The sequence below is a fragment of the Daktulosphaira vitifoliae genome, unplaced genomic scaffold (assembly GCF_025091365.1).
Source record: "Daktulosphaira vitifoliae isolate Bord-2020 unplaced genomic scaffold, ASM2509136v1 Scaffold_3, whole genome shotgun sequence".
Classification (NCBI taxonomy): domain Eukaryota; kingdom Metazoa; phylum Arthropoda; class Insecta; order Hemiptera; family Phylloxeridae; genus Daktulosphaira; species Daktulosphaira vitifoliae.
In genome coordinates this window covers 542,346-561,094 of record NW_026099574.1, presented here as the reverse complement: position 1 = coordinate 561,094, position 18,749 = coordinate 542,346, and the positions used below count along the sequence as shown (strand labels likewise).

The 18,749-nt window shown below is 31.9% G+C and overlaps 1 protein-coding gene across 1 annotated transcript; it reads left to right on the top strand.

The window, feature by feature from the left end:
- The first annotated feature begins 12,330 nt into the window (after positions 1-12,330).
- Positions 12,331-14,725, top strand: LOC126900868 (uncharacterized). Its single transcript, XM_050676864.1, has 3 exons — positions 12,331-12,688; positions 12,843-14,378; positions 14,638-14,725. The coding sequence occupies exons 1-3, from the start codon at positions 12,591-12,593 to the stop codon at positions 14,723-14,725; spliced, it is 1,722 nt and encodes a 573-aa protein (XP_050532821.1). The 5' UTR covers positions 12,331-12,590.
- Positions 14,726-18,749: the final 4,024 nt, after the last annotated feature.

Here is an 18,749-nt window from a genome sequence, read left to right as displayed (position 1 = left end):
GTTCCTAAAAATTTTTATAAACATGTTTTAGTGTAGTTTTCTTCGTATCTAGACATTAAAATATCAAGGTATTTTTAGTTGAATTTTGACAATGGAAGTCCCCTATATACCCAGCCGAGATCGTAGGCTGTTTAAATGAATCAATTGACTATAGAGTTATTATCACATGTAGGTATACAGTAAATATTTAATATATGTGTACATATATTAAATAATGCACCGAATATTATCGTCGTTTCTTGTTAACTAATATATGTTAAAGGTTTTGGGTTTTCTGATTTATTATTTCTAACTTATATGTAGACAATAGACATTGGTCGCGTTGACACAAGTCGTTAGCATTTACTACCTGTTTATAAATATAATTTTCGAATACTTTTAGATAAGGAATACTACAAATTTGTTTTGTATTCGACTGCTGATGAAAATCATTGATGACCGTTATCATGATCTCATTGCCATAATTTTTTAAATAACTTGGTTACATAAAAGGAACGAAGAGTAGAACGAGTTCTTATTTTGGAGGAACTGGATCTGGAACAAGTTTCTTCTTAATATAAAGAATTAGGATCTGGAACGAGTTCATATTTTAGAAAATGAACGGGGAACGGAACGAGTTCCATTTAAAAAGGAACTTTCCCAACACTGCATAAACCGTATAAATACAATTGCGTACATTAATTGATGCTACATGATGTAACGTCTTTTACTATTGATGCTACATCTGGTGTACCCCAAGGTAGGCGTTTGTCACCTCTTTTGTTTATAATTTTTATAAATGATCTTAGTAATGTTTTCAATCGCTGTAAATGTTTATTATTTGCGGATGATTTGAAGTTATACTTACAAATTAACTCACCTAGTGACTTTTTTAAATTACAATCAGATCTAGATAAATTTATATTATGGTGCTTTGAAAATGGTTTACAAATAAATAGTGACAAATGCTCACAAATCACGTTCAGTAGAGTTAAATCTTTTTACAAATATTAATATGTAATTAATGGTTTTAACCTTTCTATAGTTAATCACATAAAAGATTTAGACGTTTTTCTGTCTTGTGATTTATCTTTTTCGAAGCATATTAGCTATATTTACAATAAAGCGTCGCGTACATTAGGATTCATAAGAATTAATTGCAATGAATTTCATGATATTGATTGTTTAAAAACTTTATACTTTTCTCTTGTAAGATCTGGCCTGGAGTACGGTTCTATTATTTGGTCCCCATTTATAGCCAACGATATTAAAAAGATTGAATCTATTCAAAAACNTTTATAGCCAACGATATTAAAAAGATGAAATCTATTCAAAAACGTTTCTTAACCTCTTTATCGTGCAAATTTAATAACAATAGGATTAACCAAAAAATTTTTTTTAATAATTTGAAAATGGACTCTCTATTATGTAGAAGACAATATTTAGATGTAAAGTTAACTGACTCCAAGTTTCTTTATTTATCGTATTAAAATGTTTATAATTAATCAACTTAATATTTTTTGATTGTTATGCAAGTTCTTCAGATATTTTTGAATATAGTTCTTTTGTTTGTCTTTGTTTAGAACTTTTATGTCTTTTTACCTAATAATTTTAAAAGTTTATCTCCTCCTATTAAATTATGATAGGTAACAATATAAATTTACATATCAGTATAACTTGCATTTAAGTTTTATTATTATAATTATTCAAAAAATTCCAATTTTAAATAATAAGTCGAAAAAATAAGTAAATACTTTTTATCAATTTTTGAATTACTCGCTACCAAGATTACATTTATAAATATTAAATATTAAAAGATAAATTAAGCCTTTTATTGATTGAAACTGATTCATTTTTTCTTAAGTTTAAGTATGCACACATAAATGAAATATTTGTGAAATAATACAATTTTAAAAGTAATAAAACTTAGGTAAAAATGACAAATAATCCCATCATTATGTAGATATTATTTTTATAATATTCTTGATTTAAATTTGAACCAAATATTGAATAATAGATAATTATATTTTATTTCATTACTTAATTAAATAATTAACTTTATTATCATTTAGACTTACGAGCAATTTTACGTAATGAAATAGTAGGAGAAGCATGAAGATATCCCAAAAAATTTATAGAATTAATTTCATTGACTAATACAGATTGTAGTTTTTGATTTTTTAAATTATCAAGTTGACCGGTCTTTCTCAATGTTTTATAAATTCTTCAAAAAGTTTTTTCATGAGGCAAAACACGATCAGGATAACGTTCATTGTACAAATTAGCAGCTTGTCTTGCGTTTTTACTACACACAATAAAGCACTCAAACATGTCAGTTTTTTCAATACTTGTATAAGTCATAATTAAACAATATTAAAAAAAAATATTTCAAGGAAATAAAATAGTTGAAATTACACAATATAATTATATTATACAGTCAACTCACGATATAACGAATTTCAAGGGACCGAGGAAAAAGTTCGGTATATCAAAAGTTCGTAATAACAAGATTTTAAAAAATTTTTTTTAAATAAATTATGATACATATATACATACATATTTATTTTTTTTAAAAATCGGTTATTTTTTTTTGTGTATAGCTACTTGAGCTTACTTGGTCAATTGTATTATCTAATTTTAAAATATGAATAAATATACTATCGTCTATGTTGTGATTTTGTAAATATTTTAAAACGGCACGAAGACCTGCTTTGGCTTCCTTCGAGGTGACTGTAGAATTGTCCGAAGAGGAGGCTCTTCGGACAATTCTTCTTCATCATTGACTTCCTCGTCATCAGTTTTTTTTTAAAATCTCATCGTCATTGAGAGAACCACAAACAGCCAAATCATCGTCGATAGCAACAAATTCCTCACACGTTGATAACTGCTCGACTGGAACAGTAGATAATCTATACCATTGATTGTCAACTGCTAAAGTGGCAGGGATTTCGTCTTCTTCTTTGCCAAATCCACACGTTCTAAAGCAGTTACGAATCGTTTGTACAGTCACATTGTTCTAAGCTTTATAGCTAATCATTATAGCAGTCAAAATAGTTACTTTCGGAAAATCGTTATTTTCCAAGCAGTACAAAAATTTAGAAACAATTTCCTTTCTATATAAAACTTTAAAGTTTTTAATTATCCCTTGATCAAGAGGTTGGAGTTTTGAAGTCGTGTTTGCCGGAAAGAATTCAATTCGCACGTTAAAGAGAGTAGAGAGATTGTTATGGGCAGTGCAATTATCAACGAATATTATAATTTTTCTGCGTTGATTTGCATGTCATTGTTGAGGGTTTCAAGCCATTCGTTCCAAAGTTCGGTTAGTCATCCACGATTTTCTGTAGTTTCTATACGTCACCGGCAAAGATTTGACGTTTTTAAAGCACCTAGGTTTGGCGGATTTACTTATAAATAAGGGCTTCAACTTCTCCGAACCATCCATATTTACCGCAAAAAGTAAAAAAGTTTCCCTCCATGACACTTTTCATTTTTATACGTTAGTGTTCGGTCTGGTAAACATTTAAAAAATAGTCCTGTCTCGTCAGCATTGAACACATTTTTCGGATCGTATTCACATAACAAGTATTGAAGTTTCACCTTCCAATTCTCACAGATACCATTATCGACGCTTGCACTTTCTCCACAAATTTTTCTGAACACCAAGTTATGACGCTTTTTAAAATTAGATAACCAGCCATCACTAGCAGTAAAATCTGAGATATCTAATATTTCAGCAAAACTTTTGGCTTTTTCCTTGATTAATATACCACTCACTGGAATGTTTTGCTGCCTAACTTGATTGAACCAAGTGAACAAACACTGTTCTAAATGGGGAAACTCGCTTGTTTCTTTCTTGTTTCTTGTTTCTTTCTGTTCAAAATTGTAGAAAGTGATGAAGAAGGGGTTTGAAAACTATCCGCTACATCTTTTTTCTTTTTGCAATTTTCGACTGCTTCAATTATTCTTTTCTTGTCAGAAATTGACAAAAACTTACGTTTTAAACTCATGCTTATAAACGCGACGAGCGGAATTTCATGTGATCACTTTTGACGCAACAATCAAACTAAATTAAAACGATAACGTAAAGATTACAAAAACGTTGTAGAGTCATTTATCTTATCGCGTGAAAATCGCTGAAACAAACACCGTAATAGCAAACTATTACGACGACATTATTATATGATAATTCGTTACATAGCGAGAGCGTTGGTCAAAAAAACTTCGTTATATCGAGGGGACTAAAATACATGTAATTTTTCGTTATATCACGAGATTTTCAAGGGACGGACAGTTTTATTTGTTACATCGAGATTTTCGTTATAACGAGCTTCGTTATATTGCGAGTTGACTGTATTATGTTTATTAAAACTTTTAATGCTTTTAAACCTGCTATTATACTGTTATATTTCAGTGACTTACATAGTACCTATTTATAGCTATAAATAAATTATTTAGAAATCTGTGATAAACATTGACATTTTTATGGTAAAATGTACTATTTGTCAATTCTTTATTTTCTAATCTGGATTGTATAAATTAATATAACAACTATGCTTAGTTTATTTTAAATATGGTTCTTATATTCATAAAGATTTAATTAATATTATTATAGAATAGATTTAATTGTTTCACCAATATTGGGAATCATACCACAAAGTTAGACTGAAAATAAAGTCACTATTTTTAAACTAATAGATGTATTTAATGTTATGTATTACAAGCTAAATGATTAGTCAAATATTATCTTAATTGATGTTTTTATACTATGGAACATAGCATGATAGATTAATAATCATTATATACAAAATAAAATCTGATGCTTCAAAACTTGTGTTTATCATTTTTATTGAGCATGTACAGGGTAATTAATTTAAAAATAAAACATTAGTAAATTGTACATCTTAAAGTTTAAATAAAAAAATTAATAAATCAATTACTTTTAGATTGCTTTGTTAAGTATAAAATTAAAATATTTCCAATAAATTTATTTTTAAAAGTTAGCAATTTTTTTTCTCAAAAAAGGTATTTTTAATCTATGATTTTAGTGAACGTTTTGTGCATGACCATTCTCCGGTGGCGGACTCGCTTCTCGAAGGAAACGACGAGAGGCGAGTGGACCAGGTCCCTCATAGGACCCGATCGGCTGGACAGGTGGGTGGACCGGACTCACGGTGAGATGACTTATCGTCTCACCCAAGTGATGTTTGGCCACGGCTGCTTTAACGAGTACTTACACCGTATTCGTAAAGCAGCCGCGCCGACGTGCGATCATTGTTCGGATCGCTCGGGAGAGGCTGATAGCGCTCTGCACACCCTCTTCCGGTGCGAGGCATGGGCCCAGGAGCGGGACTCTTTGGAGTCTCGACTAGGGTCCACGTTCCGAGTCGGTTCCATAGTGGACCTGATGTTGAGGAGTCGGGAGGCGTGGAGGTTCGTCCAGGCGTTCGTCGAATCCATCTTATTAAAGAAGGAGGAAGCGGAACGCCTGAGACAGAGGCAGTCACGCCGCCCGGCACAGGAGGACCTGAGGCGCTGGTTTAGGCCGGCGCCTTAGGTATTCGTGTTTATGTTTTTGTGAATTATTTGCCCTCCCTCGCAAGTCTTGCCACCACCACCACGTGGTACAACCCGGGCATCAGCTCTTGATTAATTTCGGGCTGATTCTTTGCGTGGTGATGTGAGTTTTAGAGACGGCGTGGACCGCCCTGAAGTAATACCTAACGGTAGTCCCAGGACGGTCCGCACTCATGTCGGTCGAGAAAAAAAAAAGGTGGCCTAAGGTATTGGTGTATGAAGTCGACAGGAAACTGGTAAAGGAGAGTATCCCGAAGGCGATCGTCGATCAAAATCCGATTCTCGAGTTAGATAGAAACTCGGCCAAGGAACAGATTATCCCCGTCTTCATGACCGGCGACCAGATTTGGTGGGTCTGTTCCGTCAGCCCGTTGGTCTTTCAGAAGATCAAGGGTAAACGAATCTTTGTAGGTGTGAGTCTGAGCAGGGTTGTCGAGTACGAGGACGTCGTCAGGTGTAACGCCTGCCAGCGCTACGGACATATGGTCGCCAGGTGCAAACTCGGTAAGACCATATGCAAGAGGTGCGGCGTCGAGGGACACAAGGTGGCGGATTGTAAATTGGCTGCGCCTAGCTACGCAAATTGTGGAATGGCGCACAAGGCAGAAATCCTAAATCAGGTCGTTGAAGTAGTCGCGGTGACAAATCTGATCGACAGACATATCGCTGTGTTTAGTCTCAGGAAAGGGGATAGCCAGGCGACTGTTTTTGTATCCGCTTACTTCAAGTATAGTGTCAAGATACAATATTTGATAGAGAGATTAGGCTCGTACAAGACAAGTTAGAAAACAACAATGTCGTTATAGGAGCCGACGTGAGCGTGTTCACGTATTCACTCCGCGCAATGTTTCAGCCGACCGGGCAGCCACACTAGTTCAGCCAAAGGGGCCCGCATGGAACTGCTCATAACGGAGAAGGACATATTAATGCATAACAGGCCCGGGCATCTGGACACGTACGAGAGGCCGGGCATGAGATCATCTAACGTGGACGTCACTCTGACAAGGGGCATTGCCATGGTTGATGCCGTGTCTGGATGGGAAGTGGTCGATGGCGTAACTGACAGCGACCACAGGACCATAAGATACATAGTCCGTTGTGCTAGGGGTCATTCGAACCCACGGTAAGGAACACCAGGTTTAATTTAAAGAAAATTGACTGGGATAAATTTAGATGGGCTCTGTCCCAACAAATGTCGGATGTGTCTAATACCATGGAAGGCGACCTAGAGGGGGCGGCGGTGGCACTAACGGCGCCTCAGGCTCGCAGGTCGAAAAATTCGAAACCTCCATGATGGAATAGGGAACTAAACGAGTCTAAGTCAAAAATAAATGACTTTAGGAGAAATCGGGACTATAAGGCTATGGTCCATTCCTTTGGAAAATAGTGGTGGATGATATTCTGTATACGGGGAACGAGATGAATCACATAGAGTGGTGTATGAGGGTGGATCAGGCAAAGAGGGTTGATGGACAAGGAAATTTTTTCCAAATGTTCGATTCAGAATCAAGTGGCCCATAGAATTGGATTTTTACACAGCCCAATATATGAGTGGACATGGAGGTTTCAAACAAAACCTGATGAGACTGGTATTGGCGGAAAACTCTGGTGCGAGTGTGGTGAGGGACCGGATAATCCAGAACATGCCCTAACACAGTGTATGACAGGCTGGAGCTAAACTGTCTGAGAATAGGTATATTATGCCCATGTGAATATCATGAGCTTATGAACCACAGGGTCCTTTATGAAGCACTAAAGAATTTTGCGAAGAACACTCTAGAGGAGAAAAGGGACAGGAGATCCCTGGTAGGCAGGTAGTTGGTACCATCATGACCAAGGTACGTAAATGATTTGAAAGATGGCGAATTCCGGTTGTCAAATAGGCAACCGTAGAGCCCTTCAGCAAGGGGCTTAGAATTCTACTGGGGTAATAATTGTGCCGATCGTAAAAGGCGATCAAAATAGTCGACGGCTGTTGTCGATAAAACGAGGATGGCTACCTTATAGCCCACAGGACGAGCGTCCTGGAGGGGCTCACCTGGGTCCGGGTTCATCGCCCAAGTCAGGTAGACGACCGCGAGGCTTCGGCTGACGAGCAACCGTCGTACAGGCCACCAGCCTGGGTTCCCGAAAGGGACCAAAAAGGGGCTAAGGGCGGGGGAGAGCACCCGCCAACGAGCGGGTAAGTCGAGACTCGCTCCCCCGGTACTCGAGTGTGGACCGACATAGTCGCTCCGTGCGCAGTATTAGCTTGGCTTCGTAGTGGTGGTTGCAGGAGGAACTGTGTGGTTATAGTCAAGCTTATGGCCGGGAACCGGTTATTGGGTGATAGGCCAGCCTACCCGGCCAATGCGAGCTAGTCGTGTTGGTGAGGACCCGGTTTTCAAATTTTTTTTTTTTTTTAATTACTGTACGACGAACACGTGATTTTGGTGAACTCCTCAAAGGTAACCAAAGGCGACAAATGGCAAACGTTGTCGTTTGGTCAGCCATATTAGCTTTTGTGTTATTAATTGTGCTTTTGTATATCGTCGTCATCATGTCAAAAGTGACCAAGTATTTTTTTTTGTAGTTTTGAGAAAAACTAGCTTGAATGTTTAACATCGGTTACAAAATTTAAAACTTAACAAAATTGAACAAACTTGATATCAATTAAACCGAAATAATAATATACTTACCAATATGGTACAAAATTTTACTAGATAGTTATTTATTTATTTCATCATAATGGATGATTACGCCTGTGAGGCAAGTAGTACAGATAATAACATAGAAAAAAAAAACAAATACAATATAAAAATAGTACATAGTGAAATTAACTTAATAATTAAATGATTATAAAAATTCAATAATACTAAATACATTACAAACAAGTTAGCTCAAATAGTGTATGTAATTATGGTATTATGAATTAAACGTTTTACAACAAATAGACCATAATGATGTTGAAGAATCATGATAAAAATCAAAATTATTTATTTTGTTACATAAATTCAACATTTGATTTACCGGAGCGTTTCTACTATAGTTTTGTGTATGAATAGATATATAAAACATTGGATAGGAACGGACAGATACTTGAGGAACGTTCATCGGTATTAAGTTTAAAATTTCGGGACAATTGATTTTATTATTTAGTAGATTATAAATCCATATAACATCTAAACAATTTCTTCTACACAAAAGAAAATGAATTTTTAGATTTTCAAGTAACTTTTTATGATTAATATCATTATTTTTAATTTTAGAAGAGATTACGTTTAAAAATCGATGTTGAATGGACTCAATCTCTTATTTATATCACTCTGCACATAAGGTGACCATATAATAGACCCATATTCCAAAATAGACCTTACTAGTGAAATATATAAGGTTTTCCAACATGTTATATTTTGAAATTCATTACAATTACGTTTTAAAAATCCTAGTGTCTTAGAAGTTTTATTACAAATATATGTAATATGTTTTGAGAATGTTAAGTCACTAGATAAGAAAACACCTAAGTCCTTCACATGGTTAACTACACTAATATTGCAACCATCAATTACATATTGGTTATGAATAAAAGATTTAGGTCTTGTGAATGTTTTTTGTAAACATTTATTAACATTTATCTGTAATTTATTTTTTATTGACCATTCATAAAATTTATCTAATTCAGATTGTAATTTATCATAATCACTTAGTGATTGAATTTGAGCATATATCTTTAAGTCATCGGCAAATAATAAATACTTACAATGATTAAATACGTTACAAAGATCATTAATAAAAATTATAAATAGAAGAGGAGATAAATGCCCACCTCGTGGAACTCCAGATGTTGCAAGAATAACAGAGGACGATAATTCTTCTATTTTAACTATTTGTTTTCTATCATTAAGGTAAGAGGAAAACCATTTTAGCATTGGATTTCCTACTCCCAAAACATTTCATTTATTAATCAATATTGAGTGGTCAACACTATCAAAAGCTTTTTTTAAATCGGTATAAATTGCATCTACACGACCACCTTTAGACACTACAGTTATTAAATCTGTGTAATAAATTAATAAATTTGTAACTGTGGATTTGAAAGGTCTAAATCCATGCTGATTATCTAACAGACTTGGACTTAAAAAATATGTAAGTTTTATTACTAATAATTTTGGTAAAACGCATAATCTTGATATTGGTCGATAATTGCGTATATTTGATCTTAAACCAGATTTAAATACCGGATATATGTAACTAGTCTTCCAAATAGTTGGAAAAATACCTGATGATAAAGATAATGAAAATAGAAAATGAATTTGGCATGCTAGGGAGTAGCAACAATTCCTAAAAAAATTCTCCGGGACTTGGTCAGGACCAGCCGTTGTATTTACATGTAATTTTATAAGGCCATCAAAGACTTCAGACCTTGTGACTGTACATTTACTTAGATGGATATTATCTATACTATTTAAAGAACCATTTACATTTTTATTAGGAGATAAATAAACTGATCCAAAATATTTACCATACTTATTAACTATATCATTTAGGTTATCAGAGTGTGTATTATCTAGATCTAATGTAGTTGGTAAGCGATTTATATTTTTACAATTTAGTCATATTATATATATGACTAAAAGTATTTAGGATTAGATACTAGACTATTTTGTATATTATGTAAATAGTTTGAATAACAACGTTTTGTAAGTGCTCTACATACAGCTCTCATTTCTGAAAACTTATTATAAAGTTCTGGTAAATTTTTACGTTTATATTTTTTATGTAATTTATTTTTTTTGTAAATATGGAATATTAATACTTTAGAAAACCAATGTGGGAATTTTGATTTACGAGGGAAAACTTTAGGAACAACTTTATCAATGACTTGGAATATTAATTCATAAAATCTATCTACTGCCAAATTGATGTTACTACATTCATATAAATATGACCAATTTAAGTTATTTAACATAATTGATAAAAGTTCATAATTAGCGCTCTTAAAATTATATTTTTTTTCATTATCAATAGACAGTTTAGGGTTTATAGAAATATCAGAATAAATATTTAGTGCTGGGTGATGTTTATCTAACGGAACTAAATTATCTTCAGATTTATTAACACGAGTAGTGTTTTTTGTTACAAATACTAAATCTAATGATTTTCCAAACTCATTTACTATCATGTTGACTCGGTAAAAATTTAGACTAGAAAAATACTTGAAGATAATATCTGCACTGGGTGTATGGACACCTGAATATAACACACCTAAATCGTCGTTAGTAAACTTTACATTTGGTAGATTATAATCCCCTGTTAAAATGAACTGCGTACTGTTATCAAATAATGAATATAGATAGTCAATAGTTTCAACATGTGTCGTATAAATAGTAACTGGACTTGCAGGTGGTATATAACACGTACCTAATATAATTTTTATGTTATCATTTGCGATTACAGATACAAATAATTGCTCTACGTTTGAAGTAGGCGTTAGAACCTGTTTAGCAATATAACGTTTATGAACACAGATAACAATTCCACCTCCACGTACACAAGAACTAGTAGGAATACTACGATCAAGACGAAAGACATTGTAATTATCAAAACCCAATTCAGAATCAACTATATCAGTATTTAACCATGTTTCAGTCAACATAAAATAATCAACATTAATTAAAGGACACATTGCATTTTAAAAATCTAATTTTGGTTCTTAAACCTCTTACATTTTGATAAAATCCTGTAAAAACTTTTTTAATAGATATATTATTTACACAACTTTTCACACAATTTGCATTATACTTTTTACAATATGAACAGAAGTAAGTACTATTTGATCTACCAGATGTAGAGTATACTAGTTTTTTGAACAAATTTTTGGTATACCATTAACATACTTGATAAATAAAGTAGTGTTTCCAGCTTCTCGTTTTTGGTGTAATTCTTCTCTAAGGAGTTTGATGTTATTCTGTTGAGTTTTCGTTAAGTCAGAATTTATCCAGACATGTTTCCATTTTTGAATTGAACGCAATTTAGATTTAGATTTTAGTAAATCTAATACGTTTTATTCATTTTCAAGTTGTATGAGTAATGGACGTGTAGCTGTATATATTCCACCTATACGTTTAGCATGAAAAATTTTTATATTTAAATTTAAGTCATTTATCAGCTCATTTGCGATTTCTAATGGACTATTATTTGTTTCGTTTGGCGACTCTACTTTGTTGAAAATAATAACATTTTTACTTTTTAAGATTCTATTTTGCGCTTCTAAGATCATCTCTACAAATGACAGATTTTTGGCAAAATTATTAAACTCAATATTTGATATTTTACCACGAAGACTATTTATTTCAGATTTAAGAATATCATTTTCTTTTTTAAGGTTATTTATAGAATTATTTTAATTAATTAATTGTAATTTACCAACTTAACTTCAGAGTAAAAAGTGACCATGTGGCAATGTTTCACTTGAACACTTTTATAATTGACCATGTAAAATGTATTTATACTCTTATAATATATTATATGAGTCGTCCAGTATCATAACCCGTTAATTCCATTTTTTTCGATATTGATATAAGACCGCAATTTTGTAAAGTTCGGTCTCCTGCATCGAAATACAGTAACGTAATGATGCAAAACTCGTTCTAAACCGGGTTAAAACAAATTTAAAACCAACACATGCTGCAAAACTCGTTATGTCCATTCTTGTACTGCAGCAAAAGTCGTTTTCTCCCGCTTAATAAAACTGGTGCAAAACTCGTCATGTCCCATTGCAAATTGAACCACCAACAACTAAACTGCTGCATATACCGTTATATCCACTCTGTTAAGCTCACATATAATTCTTATTTTGTAAGCAGTTTTACTACTATTCTGAGTTTTGAGTAGCGTTCTTGATTGTGCTGGTAACACTGATTCTGTCAACACTCACAGCTGGTATTCACTCTACACATTCCATCAATAAATCTTGTTTTATTATTGCGATATTTCTACCTTGTTTTTAACCTCTTAACAACGAATTAAATGTTTTTAAAGCCTTTTAAAGAATACAAATGAATCCACTGCAAGTTAAGAAAGCTCAGTTGGGCAAGGGAAGAAAGAAATGGCCAAACAAAGAGGAATGGAAACGAAATAAGGCTAAGAAACAAAGGTAAGACATTACAAATATTTGCAGGTTAGGTTTAGTTTTCAGTGTTAACTACTCATCTTATCACTGTGTTATGCAATTGATTTGTAAGGTATTCCATGTTTTATAAATATCTAAGTCTCATGCATATGCCTACAATTTTATTTCTTATTTTCAGATATTCTTCACCTGGCCTACCTCCACCACCTTCATGTGATCATTCTGCTACAGAGGCTTTTAAGTGTACCAAAGTGAGTTACCAGGATGTACGGCGAATGCACCAGAAGTTTTATGAAAACCCAAACAGAGAAGCCCAACAGAATTTCATCCTCAGATATGTCACAGTAAGTCAACCCGCACAGGAGAGGTCAAGAAGTAGAGATGAATCAAGCCGGAATAGAAAGGTAACAACAAAGTATTACATACCTGTATTAAAGTGTGGCCGACCAGAACTAGTTCCAGTATGTAAAAAACTCTTTGTGAACATCCTTGGTGTATCAAGAGATAGAATACAGTTATTGTGTAAAAAATTTCTTGAATTTGGGAATGCACCCAAGGACGAACGTGGAGGGGACACTAGATCATTAAAATATGCAGACCAAAAACAGGCTGTAAAGGCTTTTATAGAATCCCTACAAGTTTTAGAAAGCCACTACTGTCGGCGAAAGAATATTACGCGTCAGTACCTACCTAGCGAGTTGACTATCAAATCACTTTGGGAACAATATCAAGGTTCTCATGATGACAACCTTAAAATAAAGTACGATTATTTCAGGAACATTTTCGATAATGATTACAACATAGGCTTCGGCTCACCTGCAACTGATGTCTGTTCCACATGTCTGTCACTTAAAGAAAGGATTAAGTGTTCTAGGGACCCACAAGAAAAAGACAAGCTTGAGACAAAACTCAATGTTCATAAAGCTAGGGCAGATGCCTTCTATAAACTGGTTAAAGAGCAAAAAGAAGGTGAAATCACGTTTAGTTTTGATTGCCAGAAAAACCAGGTTATTCCGAAAATCCCTGATCAAGCCTCCTACTATTTGCGTCAATTGTATATTTACAATTTTACCATTTGTGAAGGCTTCTCAACAGATCCACAATCTAAGGATAAAGTCTTCTCTTATGTTTGGTTGGAAAATGAGTATAAAAAAGGCTCAAACCAAATTTCTTCAGCAATGTATCATCGCTTGCTAAACACAGATCTGACTGGAGTGCACACTATCAAAGTAGTCGCTGCTGGATGCGGTGGCCAAAACAAAAATAAAATAGTCATCGGTATGCTCAGCAAGTTTCTGTCACAAGATTCTCCACCGTCTGTAAAAAAAATAATGTTGCTCTTCCCAATAGTTGGCCACTCCTTTATCCCTCCCGATAGGGTTTTTGGACGAATTGAGTCTAAAATTAAAAAGAACACCACTCTTTTGACAGACAAGGACTATGTTGAAATTTTTAAATCTTGTGCAACGGTTATTCGTTTGGGAGAAGAGTGCCCCATGGTAGACTGGAAAGTGGCAACGTCTAAAACTATCAANGACTGGAAAGTGGCAACGTCTGAAACTATCAAAGAGCCTAAAGATTGGCATTTTAAGTTAAGACCGACCAAACGTATTATCCTGGTGAAAACAAAAAAAGGAAGCTGTATTGTAAGAGGTGAAACTCATTACAATGTTGACACAGGAGTAGCAAAAAGTCTTCTTAAGCATGGAAAGCAGTTAAAACTCATGAATCCCAAACCAGAGAAGGAAGGTGTTGCCATAAAAAAGGCGAAATTGAAGGACCTAACTTCCCTTTTGGTAAAACATTTCACCAAGGAGTGGGAACAAAATGAAGAACTCAACTTCTTCAAAAATTTAAGTAAAATTAAAACTATATTAAAAATATTATTAATTTAAAAAAACTAAAAAATATTAAAAATATTAAACTCAAAAGCCACAAAAAAATTAATGAAAAGTCTTCAAAAATTTGTTTAGCCAACAAGAAGCCCTTACTGACCCACAAGAAGAGCAAGACTCTGACATCGGGGAAATTAATGATGCTGAAGAAGAGTTGGCTGTATAAATATGTTAACATTATACTAGTCTAATAATATGGACAATGGACATTTAACCAATTTTTTATTCTACTGAGAATATTTTTAAGAAATAATAAAAATAAGTTGTTATTAAAATGAGATTTCTCCTTATTTCAATATGCCTGTCACACATAGGCCTAATGCAGCAGAACTCGTTATATCCAGCATGCTGTACCAAAACTCGTTATGTTGAACATCAACCCCCCCTAAAAACCCCCTAAATGTTAACAAATCTTTATCAGGGTTCTTGATATACATTATAATATAATAACTTGGTGATATATATATTCCATAATTTTTTTAGTATGCAGTTTTTTGCCATTCCTTGCCAACTTGGCGACTCATATTATGATTAATTCAGTCATAACATATTTTCCTAAAACATAAGAACAATCAAGTTAATATTTTATTTAAATTTTTAACATAACAAACTTTATTTTTACCATCACAATTAAAATAAATACAATATTAAACTTTTGTTTGACATAAAAAACAATTGAACATCTTTTAAATAAAAAAAATTATAAACATTAAAATAAAACACAATATATTTTATACCTTTACTTTAAATACTTTAAAATAAACAACATTTAAATAATAAACATAAAAACTTAATTTGTTTATTAGATATAAATATTTAAAGTTTCAAATTTTTGAGTTAATATATAGGTACCAGGTGTATAACTTAATAATGGGGATATTTTTCAACAGATGGCGTTACACTCATATAATAGAGCACGTGGCTTGATATGTGAGCAATTTTTTTTATCGACATAACCCTTTAAAGTAGTGAAAGTCGTACTTTTTGAAAGCGCTTATATCATTTTTTTTTACGTGTTAAAATGTCGGAATTTGTTCCAAAAAAAGAGCATTTGCGGGAGGTTTTGTTACATTACTTTCTCTTAAAAAAAAGTGCTGCTGAAAGTTACCGTATACTTCAAGGAGTTTACGGAGAGCATTGTTTATCCCAGAATACTTGTGAGCGCTGGTTTAATCGCTTCAAAGTTGGCGATTTCGATGTGTCAGACAAAGAGCGTCCGGGGCAGCCGAAAAAATTCCAAGNTGTTAGGGGCTTGTTTAATAGTTGAGGATCTTGGTCAAAACCAAGAATCGGAAGCTACCCGACGTCTGCTCAAATATCGTCCCTATCTCCTTAAATGAGTTTTAATTGCCTGAAGGAGACACAGGCAATCGTGTACCTTAGTTACAGGGGATAGATTATTAAATAAAATTAGACTATTGTTTTATGTCAACGACAAAGTAAGGTTATATTTAGATGTTCAGTAAATATAAGTTATATGTAATGTACAATACGTCTGACCTGAATCCTAGTACAGTTGGTTAGTAGGTATATCCAAGTGAGACGGAGTTGGTTGGCTATGATGACAATTGGCGATAGACGGGTCGTTGAATAAAACAAGTAAAGTTATAAATAATATAAATAAGACGAAAGTAATAATATTGAAAAATTATGTCTATAACGGCCACTCAAACACAACTGCCCTTTGTTAGTTCGATGTCAGTAGCTCCGGGCTACAGACGAGTAGAATTGTCATATCAGCATCTCCCTCTATGCTAATTAATATGTATTACGAATTAAATAAATAGAAATAAAACGTGTGTAATATAAGTGGTAAGAATATTGTAATAAATGTTCTTACAATACTTAACATAAAATAAAGTATATAACCTTTAAATGATTAATGTATATATTATAATGCAATTGTAGCCTTATGAACTAAGGGATACAAAGAAAATACTCTCTCTGGTGTTTGGGTACTACTTGATGTTAAAGCCGAGCTGCCTCTTTCATGAATCACATGACTTGGTTATATAGTTAATTATATACTTTANTAACTTGGTTATATAGTTAGTTATATACTTTATATGAGGCGTATAGTTTCAAAACCAGCTATAAGTGAATTTTTTCAAAACGATTTTTTTTGTATTTTACACTGTATATTTATTATATATTTTACACTGTACTAAATGTCCAGTAAAAATATTGAACTTAAAAATAGGCTCTAATTGGTTTAAATTAATCATAGATAAAATATGGTTGGTATCAAATCACCCATTTAACAATGTCTTATTTTGTTGTTCCTAAAAAATGTCAAAAAATGGTTTTAGCTGGTTTTGAAACTATACGCCTCATATATAATTTTACCATTATGTATTTATTTATGTTTTTTGTCTAAAGTCTAATGAAAGTTCCAAGATTTTAATACATAGATGCTACTATAAAGAATATTTTAAAAGGGCTAAATGTGTCTTTCCCCATTCTAAAAATAATTTAAATAACAANATATTTTAAAAGGGCTAAATGTGTTTTTCCCCATTCTAAAAATAATTTAAATAACAATAAACATAATTTTCTAAATTTTTAAAAGATTAAGCTACTTCCTTAGTTTCACATATGGTTGTATTGCTTTCTATATTACATTTACGGAAAATTTAGCATGTAAGTGTATAATTAAATTAACAGCAAGAGCATTCACAATAGTCGAGACATTTAAAATAGTTATCTACATTAAAACTCATCACGAGCCCCACATCATTTATTAGTGCCATTTTCAATTTTAATTTATTTGTAAGTGAAACAGACCTTACCGTAGGCAATGCAACAATTAGTCGTCTTTGATTAACTGATGACTACCAATTGATTTTATTATTGATTGTAATAATATTATCATAAAGTATAGTTGATATATTTGATTGTTTGTTTTTGATAGTTTTATTAACACGCTTATATTAGTTTCACCTGTATGTATGTATTTATGTATGTATGTTNGAAAAATAGCAGATAATATCATACCAATTTTCAATTCACAGTTCAAGTATATTTTCAAAATGTATGAATATTTAAAGAATCTTTTAATTTCTATGGTTTTTTATTATTTGCTAAAATTTTAAACAACTGATATTTTATTTAAGTGGCAAGTTTAGAATTTAAGTTAAATAAGAATATTAATTTCTGATTGATTAGTTTTATAATTTACTTATTCATTACTTAGATTAGCAAATTTAGTCAACATTTTTACAACTGTTGACAGTAAATAAGTTAGAAAATTTTATGATTGTTATAATTTTTACTTTTAATAAAATATCTTAATACATTAAGTTTGATTTTTTAACTTTTGTGTTTCATATTTATTAAAGTATAACCTCATAAAGTTTTATTTTATTTCATAACAGTTCTCTAATTTATTAATTCAAAAATTTATATAATTTAATATTTGCTAACATTTTGTACATGGCAATACATTGTTGAGTACTAATTAAGTATTTTATCTTTATTATGCATCTTTAATTAGTAGAATTATTGGATAAAAGAAATTTAAGTCACAAATCAAAATTTATTTATAAATAAATAAAATAAATCTGTATTTATTTTGTTACATTTTCCTACTATAAATACAAAAGTATTAATTAATTCATAATTTTTCATTACGGAGATATAAATTAATAAATAATCAAGTTTTTGTCTTGTATTTCTGAATTAGTAAAAAATTTTCAAATACAATTAACTGAATATAATTTATAATTACAAACTTGAAATGGTATTTCATCAAATTGTGAGTNAATTAACTGAATATAATTTATAATTACAAACTTGAAATGGTATTTCATCAAATTGTGAGTAAAACAATAGAATTTTTCAATAAAATGTAAAGAAATATTTTAATAAATGTAATATGAAAAGTGGACAATTTAATTACTCATTCAATTTTTAACTTAATCGATAATACAAAATATAATATTAGAAAATTATTAAAAAAAAACAATTATTAGTTTTTCACAAAATAAAACCAGTTCTGTTTTTAGAGAATTAATTAATTCCTTTAAATGTTGATGATTGAGTTTTGTTATAAACATTTTTTTATTTCTTTAAATAACTCAATAGAAATAATGGATGTTAAATCAATAACATCCATAATAATAGTGACAAAAAATTCTATGATTTTAAATTGAATTCAAGACAACTTCAGAATAGTAAATTCCAACTCCTTA